General features: G+C 35.5%; 1 protein-coding gene across 1 annotated transcript in view; it reads left to right on the top strand.

Annotated features, from left to right (window-relative positions):
* GABRB2 (gamma-aminobutyric acid type A receptor subunit beta2) overlaps window positions 1-15031 on the top strand; it is a 241907-nt gene that overhangs the window by 73477 nt on the left and 153399 nt on the right. Inside the window, exon 4 of the mRNA XM_046668471.1 lies at window positions 8400-8620. Within this exon, the coding sequence (XP_046524427.1) occupies window positions 8400-8620 (221 nt within the window). The remainder of the gene's footprint in view (window positions 1-8399; window positions 8621-15031) is intronic.

Below are 15031 nucleotides of genomic sequence, written 5' to 3' on the forward strand. Positions count from 1 at the left end.
ATAATATGTTAATAGCATATTGAGAACATCTATTCACGTCAATAAATGTTTTTACAATGTTATTTTAATTCTTGCATATATTCCATTATATTTTTGTACTCTGCGTTATTTACTCAATTTCATGTTGTTAGTCTTCACTAATTCTTTGTTTTATCACTAATACAGCAGTAAGTATTTTGGGAAGATAAATGTCTGTGCATTGTCTTTCATTCATTCTTTCACATCTTTCACTAGATAGCTTTTTATTGCTACTGTGTGCTAAGCTGTCTTTTAGGATTGAGGATACAGTGATGAACAAGTTTGAGAATGCTTCAGATTTTCATAAACTTACCTTATAGTTGGGAGAGATGAAAAATAAAAATGTAAACTAGTAAATGAATATGATTAGTTGAAAAAACAAAAAGGTCAGTGCTATAAACGTAATAAAAATGGGAGATGTGATAGGGCCCACTGGGGTTGGGAGAAAGATGGTCAGGTAAGGATTTGACCTTTGAGTTGAGCTCTGAGTCTCAAGGAAGAGCCAACCACACTTGGGGACATAGCTTTTCCAATTAGCTAATTGTTAAGGCAAAGTCTATAAGGCTGAAGGAATTTGGAGTATTTGTAAAACAGAAAAAAGGCTAGTGTGGATGGGCTTAATGAGTTGAAGTGAGGGAAGAGAAGAGGTAATAGGAGCTGAGATCAAAAAGGTATGCAGAGTCCAGATCATGTAGGACTTTAAAGGCCCCGGTAATAAGTTTGTGTTTTATTCTAAGTGCAATGAAAACCCTTTGGATGATATTAACCAAAGGAGATGTGTGATCTGCTTTACATGTCTCATGCCATGTGATGGCAAGGGTTAGAAGTAAGGAGACAGCAACAGTGGTGTTACAATCATTCACAAATATTGGTGTCTTAAACTAATTGTTAGTGTGGGAGACAGAAGTAATAGACTTGTAATATTTGGAGATAAAGCTTTCAAAATGTACTGCTTAATTATTTTCTACAAATATCCCTAGGATTGTAAATATCAGACCAAAGGGTATGCACAGTTTGTAGACCTCTGGGCATATTCCCAAGTGTTCATAGGAAATTTGTGCCATTCGGCAGGCAATGGTAGTTTCCACCATTTACCAGAAATTGTGCACAATATTGGCTACACACACAGGAATAAAGAACAATCTTTGTTCTAGAGGAGGTGACAGCTTATGATGGTGAGAAAGTACTTAGTATGAACTTACTAAGTATTGAAATGGTTTTTATTTAGGTAATAATTTCTATGTCAGATGTAATGTCTTTTCTCCCATGAGGGGCCAAAAACAGAAGTTTTTAATATGGGAAATAATTTGGCATCCTAACCTTTGGAATTCAAGTCTCTTGTGTCACATTTTTGAAAAGTGGAAATGCCAAACATAAACAATGAAAGGCTTTTCTAAACATGCCCCCGATTGAAAGACTATGCCCAGAATGATAGTAAAAGCTATAAATGTCCTATGTTGAACAAACTATGATGGAATTTTATTCACATGAAACTTGAATTATATTTAAATTAAATTGAACTTGCACTCACAGTTCCTAAATCACAGATTTTACTGCCTTAGAAACATTAGCCCTGTCTCATAAAAGCCAGAAATTCAGATTCTCAACTCAAAACCTCCATTTTGATCTAGTGTAAATTAAAGGAACATAATAAATGATAGTATATTAGACTCAGTTGTTATTTCAGCAAGGGGTAATCAAGATGAAGCTAAAAATTTTATTTTCTTTCAAAATTATAAAAGGCTGAGCAGAGAGAGATATTTCTCTGAAACATCTAATATTGGAGACCAAACTATTTATCTAGAATACCTCAAGAAAAAGATTAATCACCAAAGCTCAAGACTTTAGCACAGTAGCAATAATTTTCAAAGCTTCTGTCGTTCAGATAGGTAAAGCAAATTAAACCCACACACTATCATTAATGAAAATAAACCTTACCCTGATCATTAAGAAAGAAACTGTTAGATGTCTTTATGTCTTCAGATGACAGACCAAACACATGTGAAACCAACCCCCTACCCCGTGGTCTTCTCCCCAAATGGAGAAATAGGGAGAAAGACATAAAGATAGGGAAAGTGACATAATTACTTTTATAATTTTTTCCACATACATAGCCATACTTTGAAAGAAGAAAGGGAAAGCTCTATAGATTAGAAATGGTGACATGTCCAGAGAAGAAAAAAGCATGTGGAAAACCATAGAGATAAATGAAGGTAGGGAGGATGCTGAAGCTTTGTAGCTGAGTAGTGATTCAAGTCTTGGTGGGAATATAGGCCACTCAGATGCAACCTGCAGGCTCGAGACCAGAGTAAGATGTCGTACCACAATCCAGAGTGAAAGTCTATAACTGGAAGCAGGAACGACCTGTGATCAGAACAATGCCACTAGTCTGCGAAAGGAGTAGGTAGACAGCACGATCCTTAAGAAGATATTTCTCATTATTTAATGACAGAACACCTTAAATGGCTTATGTTGGTATTTACATCTTTTGGTTTGTCTCATTAGTAGTTAAGCACTGTCAGCTGGCTGAATACATTGATTCAGATTGAGGTGAATGGAGAGAACTAGAAATTTTGAAAGTATGTAAAAATCAAAAGCATAGTAATTATAGAAATCAGCCAAATAACATTATTGCTTTCCATAGTTCTAAAGTATCTACCCCAAGATATTTATTGATTATAGAGGAAAATAATAATTTTACAGTGGAGAAGGCTAGAAGGTATCATCTTAGCCAACTGTTCAAAATTAATATCTCCAGTAATAAAACATATTAACATCATTTACCCCTCATATGATGGATACACTGTTTCTTTGGTGATATTCTGGCCAAAACTGTATAAACTCTATCTAATCATGAGCACACATTAGACAAACCCAAATTGAGAGACATTCAACAAAATAACTGACCAATACTCTTCGAAAGCATTAACATGATCAAAGACAAGGAAAGGTTGAGGAACTGTCCCAGATTGATGGAGGCTAAGGACTGTAAGAACTAACTACAAGATGGGATCTTGGATTGCATTCTGGAACAGTAAAAGGACATTAGTGAATAAATGGGTGATATTGTAATACAGTCTGTAGCTTAGTTAATAGTATTATATTAATGTTAATATCCTGGTTTGATACTGTTCTGTGGTTATGCAAAATGTTAATCTTAGAGGAAGCTGTGTAAAAAGTATATGAAAACTCCCTGTACTATTTTTTGTTTCAAACTATAAAGTTAAAATAAATATAAAAAGAAATCGAAAAGAAAATATCAAAAAAAGAAACTTTCAGATATATAGATATATGTCTCTCTATATGAATAGACAGCCATCTCTCTCTCTTTCTTTGTATATATCTCTCCAAATTTTCAGTAGCAGGAGTAAACACTCTAGCAGAAAAATGTTCAAAGAATATGAATGAGCAATTCCCAGAATACTAAAGATAAAAAATGTAAGACACACATATACACACAAATTATTTCATACTATTTTCTGGAACACTAAGCCAACTAAACAGGAAAAGTTTGAATCTTGGTATTAGAAAAGAAATTACAAAGACAGCAAAAATCAAATATAAGAAAGTATTTCAGACATTTAGAAGATTTCAAAATGACAAGAGACATTTGAACATAAAGCCAGCAAAGCATTTCTTAGAATGGGGTTATGTTATTCCTAGAGGTGGCCTTGGACACTGTCTAGTCCAATTGCCTCATAGTACAAATAGGGAATTGTGAACCTATAACCATTGAGTGATAGTCTTGTCAGCCCATCCTGGTGGGGCCATATGCCCCCCTGTATGCACAGAGGAGACTTATTTTGTAGCATCACTCTGCTTTTTTCTGCCAGATGTCAAAGCAGTTCTTGTTTCCCCACTTCCTAAGTTAATTAGCTTTAATTGATCTTTTGCGTTGGAAACAGGAGCAGAGACTTGAGAGGATTCACCCAAGGTCACGAGAAGAGGGACAATCAAAGTACCAGGATGTGAACCTGCGTGTATCTGACCCTAGAGACCATGTTTTATTTAAAAGCAGTTTTAAATTTTATTTTTTTAATTTACATACAGAAAAATGCGCTCATTTTGGTGAAGAGTTCTATGAGTTTGACAAATGCCTAAAGTCCTGAAACCACCACTGCAATTAAGATGCAGATCAGTTCTGTAGCCCAAAATCATTCCCTCAAGCTACTCTCTGCAGCCAACCTCTCCCCCATCTCGGATCCCAGAGAACCACTAATCTGGTCTTTGTCACTATAGTTTTACCTTGTACAGAATGTCATATAAATAGAATCAAATAATGTGTATCCTTTTGAATCTGGCCTCTTTTACTTAACTTTCTGTATTTGAAAACCATTGGTGATGTTTAGTGTATCGATAGTTTATTCTTTCTTGTTGCTCAGTAGCATTCTATTTCATGGATGCACCACAGTTTATCTCTTCCTCTGCTGAAGAGCGTTCATCCAGATCGCTTCCAGTCTTGCCAATTAGTATAGAGCTACTGTAAATGTTTGTGCACAGGAACAGGACTCCTAGGTCATATGTCAAATGGATATAAGCTTTATAAGAAACTGTCAAACTGTTTTCCTAGTGGCTAATAATTTGCCTTCCTGCCTGCAGTGTATAAGAGTTTCAGTTGTTCTGCTTCCTCACCAGCACTTGGAATTTTCAGTTGTTTTTTAATGTTTCTATTTTAGCTTTTCTAATGAGTGTATAGTATGATCTCATTTTAGTTTTTAATTTGATTTTCCATAATGGCTAATGATGTGCATCATTTTATGTGTTTATTTGCCATTTATATATCTTCATGGGTTAAGTGTCTGTTCACATCTTTTGCCTATTTTTTATGCGGTTGTTTGTTGACTTTTGAGAATTCTTTATACACTTATATATTCTTAAGACCTGTCCTTTGTCAGATACATGATTTGCAGATGTTTTCTCCCAGTCTATGGTTTGTCTTTTCACTGTCTTAATAGTGTCTTTCCTGGAGCAAAAGTTTTAAATTTTGTTAAGGTCAAATTTATCAATTTTTTTTTTATTGCTTGTGCTTTTTTGTTTGTACCTAGGAAGTCTTTACTTAACCCAGGGTCACAGAGAATTTCTCCTAAGTTTTCTTCTCAAAGTTTTGCAGTTTTACATTTTACATTTAAGTCTAGACGAGATATTTATTTATTTACTTATTTATGTATAGATGTTCCAGGTGATCCAGATGATTTGTTAAAAAGATTATGCTTTCTCCAATGTATTGCCTTTGTACATTTGTAAGAAATCTTTGTGCATATTTGTATGGGTTTGTTTTTAGGTTTTTCTATTTCATTGATCTATGTTTCCATCAATATCATACTACCACACTATCTTAGGTTAGCTTGAAATCAGGTAGTGTGAGTCCTGCAACTTTGCTCTTCTCTTTCGAAATTATTTTGTCTATTCATGTTCCTTTGCTTTCACATAAATTTTAGAATTAGCTTGTGCATATCTACAAAAATTCCTGCTTAGATATTGATTGGGATTGAATTTTATCTATAGATCAATTTGGGGGGAATTGATATCTTAATAAGCCTCACTTTTCAAAGCCAGGAACATGGTCTACCTCTTTATTTATTTATGCTTTTGGCTGTGTGTGTGTGTTAAGGAGATAAAAGAGAGAGGAAAAAACGCAAAACAAACAATAAACTTACAAGTGGAATGGTCTTTCTTCAGGTTTTGATCCCTTCCCCAATCTGCCTATTTTTTACTTGTCACAGTCCTTACATAGCTGTTTTGGGGTTTTTTTTTAGGAAGATTATCCCTGAGCTAACATCTCTGCCCATCTTCCTCTATTTTATATGTGGGATGCCTGCCACAGATTGGCTTGATAAGCAGTGTATAGGTCCGCACCCAGGATCCAAACCAGCGAACCTTGGGCTGCCAAAGTGGAGCATGCAAACTTAACCACTACGCCACAAGGCCAGCCCCTAGTTTTTTTTTTTTTTTTTAAGTCTTTCCAGGATGTTCGGTTGTAATCAGTGGGAGAGAGAGCCTATAGTGGGCTTACCCCATCTTATTCAGCACTGAGAGTCAATTGGTTTTAGTTGTGATTATCTAAGTCCTTCTGGGATGGTGATGCCATGGATTGTGGAGCCCCCAGAAGTGGATTATTGGTTTGGGTTTTTTTTTCAGTTTGAATAAACCAATTATGAGACAGCTTCCCAAAGGTGGGATTGTTTAATATGATGGATATACTTTCTATATGAAAGTTCAAAGGATTTATCTTGGGTGGATGGAGGCCTTGGAGAGAGGGTAGAACACAGATCCACTTTTTCTTTTAAGTCCAAGAACATTTATTTAGATTCAAGAATTTCTTCCATTCTTGAAAGTGTCATGATGTGTCATTTACAAATAAATGAAATGAAAATTGATGCGACAGCGGAATCAACAGGGTCTATTTAGGAGAATTTCTTAGTAGGCATTCCTTGCTGACAAATAAAAGGACTTAGCACATGACACAGGATCTCACAATATTACCATTTATTTAGCCCAGAAGAGAATACAATTTCCTGTGTCCAAACACATCTCAGCTGACTGATAAACTCCAGCACCTTCCAAACAGTATTATCTCCCCTAAATCTTAAGAGGGCTTATTATCCAAGAAGCTTAAGGAGCTTTATCTTCTAATGGAGATAATAATCAAATTTTCCATTTCATCTCCAAGAACTGGAAATCACAAAATGTGTTCTCTCAAGCACAATATAAATTGACTGTTTTACGTATGTCCTACTTTTTAGGCTATTTGTAACATAGACACATTCAGAAAATGTATCTGGTCCTTTTTCTGTTTTCTGGTTACATAATTCATAAGTCTTCAAGGTTGCTTTTATTATAAATCAAGATGCTATTCTAGAGATCCTAAGACTAATTCTTTACTAAATCAGAGCGTTGCAAAACAGTCCAGAGTACTGACTAGAGTGATCCGCTAAAGTAAATTTCACCTACAATTATTTGATATACCTTGAGGAGGTTAATATATTTTTTGTTAGACTAGAAATTGGATTCTACACTTCTCATTCAGAAGCCCGCCCTACACTGACTTCTGAATGAGGTCAAAATTTGTATATTTGTGAAACCAGGGAAAATATTTAAATTTTTTTTGGTGAGAGATTATACTTTTCCTATGAAAACTGCTCAACTTTTTTTAGCAGATAATATCTTACAAGTTGTATTTTAAAATTACATAACCAAATTATGATGTATAAATCTCAACAAGGGCTGGAAAAACTCAAGCATTTCAGAGACTGAAGTGTGTATCTTACGCACAAAAGTATGCAAATATGTGCAGAAATGCAATAGGCATACCTTATTGGATGTTTATTGATTCATTCGTTCATTCACTGTTTGTGCCCTAGGACTGTGCTAGCTCTCAAGTTGCAGAGATGATTACCACATGATTTTAGTTTTTTTAAAAACCCTCAAGTAGGGCATTGTAAACTGATTTTTAAGTAGAAAGGTAATTATATTTTTCAAATGAATGTTTGGTCCTTCATTTAGTCATTCAAATGAGGGTGGGAGAGCAATTACATTGTACCCATAGGCCTCCAATGGATAAAACATGTCACAATATATATGTAAATGCTTTAATCATAATATATAGCTTTTTGTAGTTCACAAATTGCATTTGAGTTATACATTTAATTGGCATAATAATCTTTGGTTAGGTTAGGCGTGTATTAAAAGCTCTTTTTATAGTTAATGGAACTGAAATGAAAAGAAGTTGTACAAATTTAATCCTAGAGACAGTTGAAAAATGCTGGCGCTGGAGCTCCAAGGCCAGTGCTCACTTTTTAGCAGCCCACTGTTTCTCAAAAGCTCAGAGCCTGACCTGCTGGTGCATAATCCTGGGATTAAAATTCTTGTGAAGTACTGGCTGAGCTAAGATTATTTAGATAGCTGGGAACCTACATAAGTCTCACTGTAAACGTCACCTCTCCTGGGAAACTCACCTTGGTTTGACCAGTTAGGATTCTCACTGACAATCTCTTAAAATTACTATTGCAACAAATTAACCACTTTTTACAATAGATTTATTCCCACCTGAAAACAATCCTGTGTACCTCACTTTGGGAAAGATGAACTAATTATTAAGTAATTATTCCTTACCGTCTTTCTTCCTGAATAATATATATTAATTCACAAAGATATGTTCTCTTCACTTCCGTATGTACAGTGCCTACAAATAAATTGTGCCTGAAACATGGTAGGTACTCGGTAAAAATGGGTTTAGTAAATTAATATTTGCCTGTATGTGAATGGTGTATGTTTATAGTGTGTGGCTGTATGTATTTTCTTCTTTTTATGAATATGAGGCATTTGCCTAGCTCCCAAATCTGTTTCAGTACAAAATAACCATTTTCTTCTAACATTCACAGGATTATACCTTGACAATGTACTTTCAGCAAGCCTGGAGAGATAAGAGGCTGTCCTATAATGTAATACCTCTAAACTTGACTCTGGACAATAGAGTGGCAGACCAGCTCTGGGTGCCAGATACCTACTTCCTGAACGATAAGAAGTCATTTGTGCATGGAGTGACCGTCAAGAACCGCATGATCCGCCTGCATCCAGATGGGACGGTCCTTTATGGCCTCAGGTCTGTAGCATCCATTTCAAAATTGAACTTTTCCTGGACAAAATTGTTTTTGCTTTTTATTAGAAAGGAATATTGCGGTGATTTCCTTACTCCTCCTTCAATTCTGTGATAAGCAGTTAAACCTCCTATCCAGTAGACATCTGAGAGCTTAGGGGAGAATGTTTGCAAAGAGACTTAGCCCCAGCTAAGACTAAGTTTTTCTAAATTATCTTCTAATGTCAGCTGCTGATCCTAAAGCTGCTTTTTTTAAGGAGTATGGATCAACAATGTCAAAATAGCTAAAATGGAAGCTTTCCTTACAATGGAAAAAAAAAATTGTGAATGCCAAATACTTGTTTGAACGAGGCAGATGCTCTGTTTCATAAATTGCTCCTAAGCTGCGTGAACTGGGTCTGGTCCTCTGACGACAGGAAGGCTTTCTGTGCCCTCTCACCCTCCAAGGAGCAATCAGACTTGCAAATAAATAAAGTCGTTATCTCGTGTTTATTAATAATGAATTTACACTATTAAATGTACTTTTGAGTCAGAAAAGAATTGTGATGTTCTGCTCTTGGGGTGAGGATGAATTGTAAAATAAGACGGTTTCTTCTTTTAAAGTTTATTTTGTATTAGAAGCAATAGATGGTTTCCTGAAAAAAAGATAACTATTTTACTCTGAAAACATTACAATGTAAAGGATTCCTCTGCATTATCAAGAAGAAACTCTAAATTCTGAAATGTTCGATTGCCTCTGATCTACTCTGTTTTATATAAATATGTACTTACCTTATCATAATAACAGTGATAATAATAGTACTATTATTTATTTATTGAACACTTGTTGGGAGTCATACGTTGAGCTAAGTGCTGTCCACGCATCATTATAGTTAATCCTTACAACAACTTCATAATTTAGAAACTGTTATGATCTTAGTTTCAAATGAAGAAACTGAGGCTGATGCAACTTACCTAAGATCACCAGAAAGTAAGCAGGGAAGGTAGGATTTGAACTCAGATCTGAGTTCAGAGCCACAGCTCTTAACCACTACACTGGGATGCTTCTCATTCCCACATTTTTCTTATCTGTTATACCTCACTTTGATGACATTCAATGTATCTGACTGGCACATTGTCTTAGATTCTTATAAGCCAGCTTCTTTGTTTGATGATCATATTTTTAGAGAAAATGGCATTTGGCTATCAGGGGAGAGAGGGGGATGGGCAGAGACAGCATGTTTGTATTCTGTGTCAGCCACTGGAAGTAAAGAGATGAATTGGATACAGGCACTGCTCACATACATGCCTTAGGAAATAGAGAAATAGCAGAGAGAGAAAATAAGTTGACTGGCAGTGTCTGCAAAGATTCCACCAAAGTGGTGAATTTTGAAAGCACTAATGGAAAGAATTGTGTCAGCAGATACATTGTGCTAAACTTATTACTTGGAATCAAATACAAAACATATGGCATCACAAAGACCTTGATGAGAGGGTAACCATGTGGGCAGTGGGAGAGATGAGGGATGAAAAGAGGTTGCAGTTCACTTTAAGAGCTAAGCACACAGCGAGGTCAGAATCCTGAAGAAGGCAGAAGGAGGCATAGAAATTGTCACCCACTCAATGGTGAATGAGGAGGGAGAGGACTGGCAGGTGACAAGTTCTGGCTAAGCACCAGGCCCAGTGCTGGATGCATTTTGTCCAGCAAATCATTTCATGTTCACAGCAATTGTGCAGAAATTACCCTGAGCTCTTCCTGTTTCCTTGGAACATCCACCTTTAGAGCAGAGATCAAGTTGTATTTTCTTTTGTATACTCAGTACTGACAAAACAACTACACGGTAAATAAACTCAGTAAAGGTTGTCAGTGAGTTCTGAATGCACACATACAAAGTCGAATGGATGGAAAAATCAACAATCAAATGATTTTGGAATTGAGAGGGAAAAGAGAAGACTAATGTAAATGATAAATATGGCTTCTTTATATCATTAAGCCAATAATCAGACAAAAACAATTAATGACTGTTCATACTTATCATTAAGACCAACTGGACACCATTGCTGTAACTCAAACTCATGACAGGAAGAAATCCTCGCTCTCCCGTCCCCACTTCCAGCAAGAGCTGTTGACAAAACATGCAGGTTCATGAACACGTCTGACATGCGTAACATTAGCACTTCTGGTAGAAAAGGCTCATTAATTGTGATTGTTCTATCAGTTGTCTTGTTAATTCTGAATTTGAAATTGATAAGATTTTTCAGGAAACTTATAAATGTCTCATTCCAGTTTTTACTGATAAATAGTGGAACTTTTTTTTTCATGGCTGGAAATTTAATGTAGATCACATATTCCCTTCTCAACTCCAGGAGGTTCATTTGCAATAAATAAGCAAAAGGAATTCAATTAAAATTACCATTGCTAGGGTTGATTCAGCTCTACTTAGCCTTTCCTCCTACTTACCCACCCCCATCCCATCTCTCTCTATTGCTGACAGTCTAGTAAGAAATCTATCTTGTGTCTGTTCAATAGTGGCTGCAGTGAAACAACACTCAAGATAGTGATAGTATTAATATCAGTAGCTAGAACTCATTAAAGGACTTAGCATTTACTCGTCACTGATCCAGAATTTTGCTTATATTATCTCATTTAATAAAGACTTTAGCCCTACGAAGTGGGCACTATTGTTTTTCCCATCTTTCATGAAGAAACTAAGGAACTTGTGCACAAAGTTATACAGCTACTGCTTAGGAAAACTTAACAGTTCGAAAGCAAAGATACTGTTCTTCATCACCATTCTGTCCTGCTCCTTAGGTACTGGCAAGATGGGAATAAAGATCTTTAGGGATCACCTGAGAGCACACAGGAAAAGAAAAGAAAAAGAGGATAAAGAAAAATTAAATGGAAACAGCTTTCATTAGATCTATAGATACAGACTTTGTTCTTGATTGATAAAATAAGTCCCTAAAGAGCAGCAGGCCTGGGTCTTCTATGCAAGGTGCATCTTCAAGGCTGAGGTTCACACCAGTCCCATTTTACTAGGGGGTGATTTTTGCTGTGTGGAATCCTGGGGCACAGGCAAGATCATTACGAAGAATTTGGTAATGGCAAAGTTCATCCATCTGAATAAGGCAAATGAAAGGCAACTGTGAAGACTAGACATAGAAGGCTGGGACAGGGAAAGCTTAAAATATCAAGGCAGTGACCAAGAAATTGGATAGAACAAGGCCTTTGAGCTCAATGTCATGCTAGTTCAAAGCGAAACAAAGTGCTTAAACTCTCCTCCTGTGGAGATCCGCAAACAGCAGCAGGGATGACGGAGTGGGACGGGGAGGTCCTTCAGAGGATCTGAGTAAGCTTCTTTTGTAGTTTCTTCAGTGAAATTTTTAGATATTAAAACAATAAATGTAGAGAAAGCAGTAGGCACTACATTAATGCTTGTTGAATTTCATGGTGGGTATATAAGTGTTCATTGTGCTATTCTTTCAGTTTATCTGTATGTTTGAAAATTTTCATGATAAAGTTTGGAAAAGGAAAACATTTTATGTTTCAGAGAGCTAGGAATCTCTGATTCTATTATCTACGTAATATCACTCAAGATTTATAAGTCTGCAGCCAAAGAATGATATTTCCGAGCTCTTGGAGGTAGAGAATCATTTATACATGACATCTGCTTTCAATAGCTGTATCTGAAAACAGGGTCATCTCATCTCAGAGGATGTGTGGCTCAGTGGGTGGGATCCATGACCACAGACAACCAGGCTAACCCATAACCCAGGGAGGAGTGGTCACAGCTCTTTAGTTACAACCTTGATACCCTCTTTGTGAAATCGTCCTCCTGCAAGGGTGTGCCCATTGCTTCTGACTGTATGCAGCAGGGACTCTGAATCTACTCATGCTGATATATTGTTTTTGAATAGCAAGAGTTTTAAAGATAGTGTCCAGATACTTGACAAGCTTGAATGAAACTACACTGGCCTTGGGGAGTTCAGAAAATGGAGACTGAGATTTATAAATATGGAAAATGTTTTAGGCATTATTGTTATATGCTAGGTTTTAACAGTTTTCATTCTGATTGGATTTTTGTTTCCCTATCACCAAAAGCACAGGTTGCAGCTTACTGTCAGTTATTACACTGCTCTTCAGGTTGATACCCATTTCAGAGGTACAGGAAACAGAGTTCTAATGCTGTGCAGAGAGAGAAATTGACACAACTGGGCAGCACAACCAACTTCCTTAACAAAGTATAATGATAATGGAACTTGAGTCTTAGTTTGGACTTTGTCACTGACTTCTTATTGAACCTTGAGAATCTTCTCCAGGTTTTACTTTCCTCATATATAAAAAAAGAGAGGATGAATTAGAGTATACCAATTTATTTTTACAACCCAATGAACATCAAAGAATCTATAATCTAACATCACACTAGAAAATGAAATTATTTATTTAGAGTAACATACTAATTGGGGTATAGTAAGTATTCAGTGTTACTTACTATTTAATAATAAATGGATACTGGGGATATCTGATAAATAAATAGAAGGCTGGGACAGGGAAAGCTTTAAATATCAAGGCAGGAGGTTTATATTATAGAATTTTATCCCCAGATATCTTTTCATGATTCTGTGAAGTATGACACTAGATCTGTTGTTTAGAATAAGAAGGGTGGGAGTGAGCAAGTGGATTGAAGAGAATGGGAAAGGTCTAGGCCAGGCATGTCTAGAGTGAAAAAGGGACTACTAAAGAAAACTTAAAAGGATTGTCAGAGTTGAGGACACAAACTTATAGTGGAGCCAGTGATCTCTAGCCATTGCATTTGGCAGCATGAAGTCAAGAGTAAGGAAATCAGGTGCCTGGCTTGAGACCCCATGGCCATGGCAGCCTCTAAAAGGCACTCTGTAGCCCCAAGCCCAGTGCCTCACATGTAGCATGCAGGCAGTAATTTTCATTTAATCTCTTAAACCAAACCTTTCCTTTTATTCTCATGATGTCTTCTCACTTGTCTATTTTCTCAACTTACTTAAAGATCTACAGGATACAGAAATAATTAAGAAAAACTATGAATAATGCTTTTTTCAAGCTTAAATTTACAGTTTGTGGCTAAAAAAGACTATAGATTCTCACCTCCACTCTTGGCTGGTTGATAGCTCAATTATACCAATTTGATCATAAAATCAAATACCTCCTGTCTTTTACAATACTATTTAGAGATTTCTGTCAGGAGATATAGCTGGAGGTGGGGAGGAATATCTTCTTGGCAGTAACTGAGCTGTAGCATTGGTGACAAAGGACTTTTCAGTTGACTAGGCAGAAGAATTCCTGGGAAATTACAAAGCAAATATTTCAAACATTCACTATGTTTTATTCCAAAATAAAATTGACCCACTCAAATCATCTTAGAACGCTTAAAGGAAAAATGATACAGAAAATGTAGGATTATTTTTCAATGAACCTAGCTAAAGTACTAGCAGGTAAAAATCTGATTTAATCTGGTATTGACATGACATCATAAAGAATGTTACGTAGATATCATTCAGACCATTATTGACTTAAAAAGGAGATATTTATTAGATTTCAAAAGCTAATGAATGCATTGGACAGAGAATCAGGAGACTTGCATTCTAATTACAATTAGTGGTTCTTATAATTATTCATTTAATGAGTTCTAAGTTTTATTCTAGTCCTTAAATCCCATATTCCTGTGATTTTGCTAATATATGGCATAAAATATATATTTTATGACTCCTACCTCATTATGCATAGAGCAATACTTAACACAATATTTTGGTGCTTTGGCAATTGCATTTATCTCCTTGAAAAAAAATCTGATTAATTAAGAATGAAAAAACAAAATCATTACATTAAGATATACAAGAAAGCCTGAATTATCAACCGATGGCATCTTTTGTGAACATAACCATGTATATTTTTATTAAAACTTTGAATTCAAATTGGACTACATATAATTTATGCCAAGTCATTAACATTATATCATAAGAATTTTATCACATTATTAAAAACACTTCAACAAACATAATTAAAACAAAACACTTTTCCTATTAGTGGGTAATACATATTTAACATTAAAAAATTTAGGTAATACAGTTAAATTAGGAAAATAAAATCAGCTTTCATCCTATCACCCAGAATTAACCACTAAAAACTATTCTCACCAACATTCTTTAACCATTATAAGACATATTTGAGATATATTTCTTTATCCAATATAGGATATAGTTTATGGTTTTGATATATATGTGGTTATTGCTATAAAATGCATGACCACTATTTAAAATTTGCTTAATATTTTAGTAACAAACAGGCAAGGCTGTTCGTGGCACAGTTTATAATGTTATATTTGCACTCTTGTAATTTGTAATCTCATTGATTAAATAATGGCTCAGGAGATGTACTGTTGGTGATTTATTAGAGCGGTTCTT

The sequence above is a fragment of the Equus quagga genome, chromosome 7, assembly GCF_021613505.1.
Source record: "Equus quagga isolate Etosha38 chromosome 7, UCLA_HA_Equagga_1.0, whole genome shotgun sequence".
Lineage (NCBI taxonomy): Eukaryota > Metazoa > Chordata > Mammalia > Perissodactyla > Equidae > Equus > Equus quagga.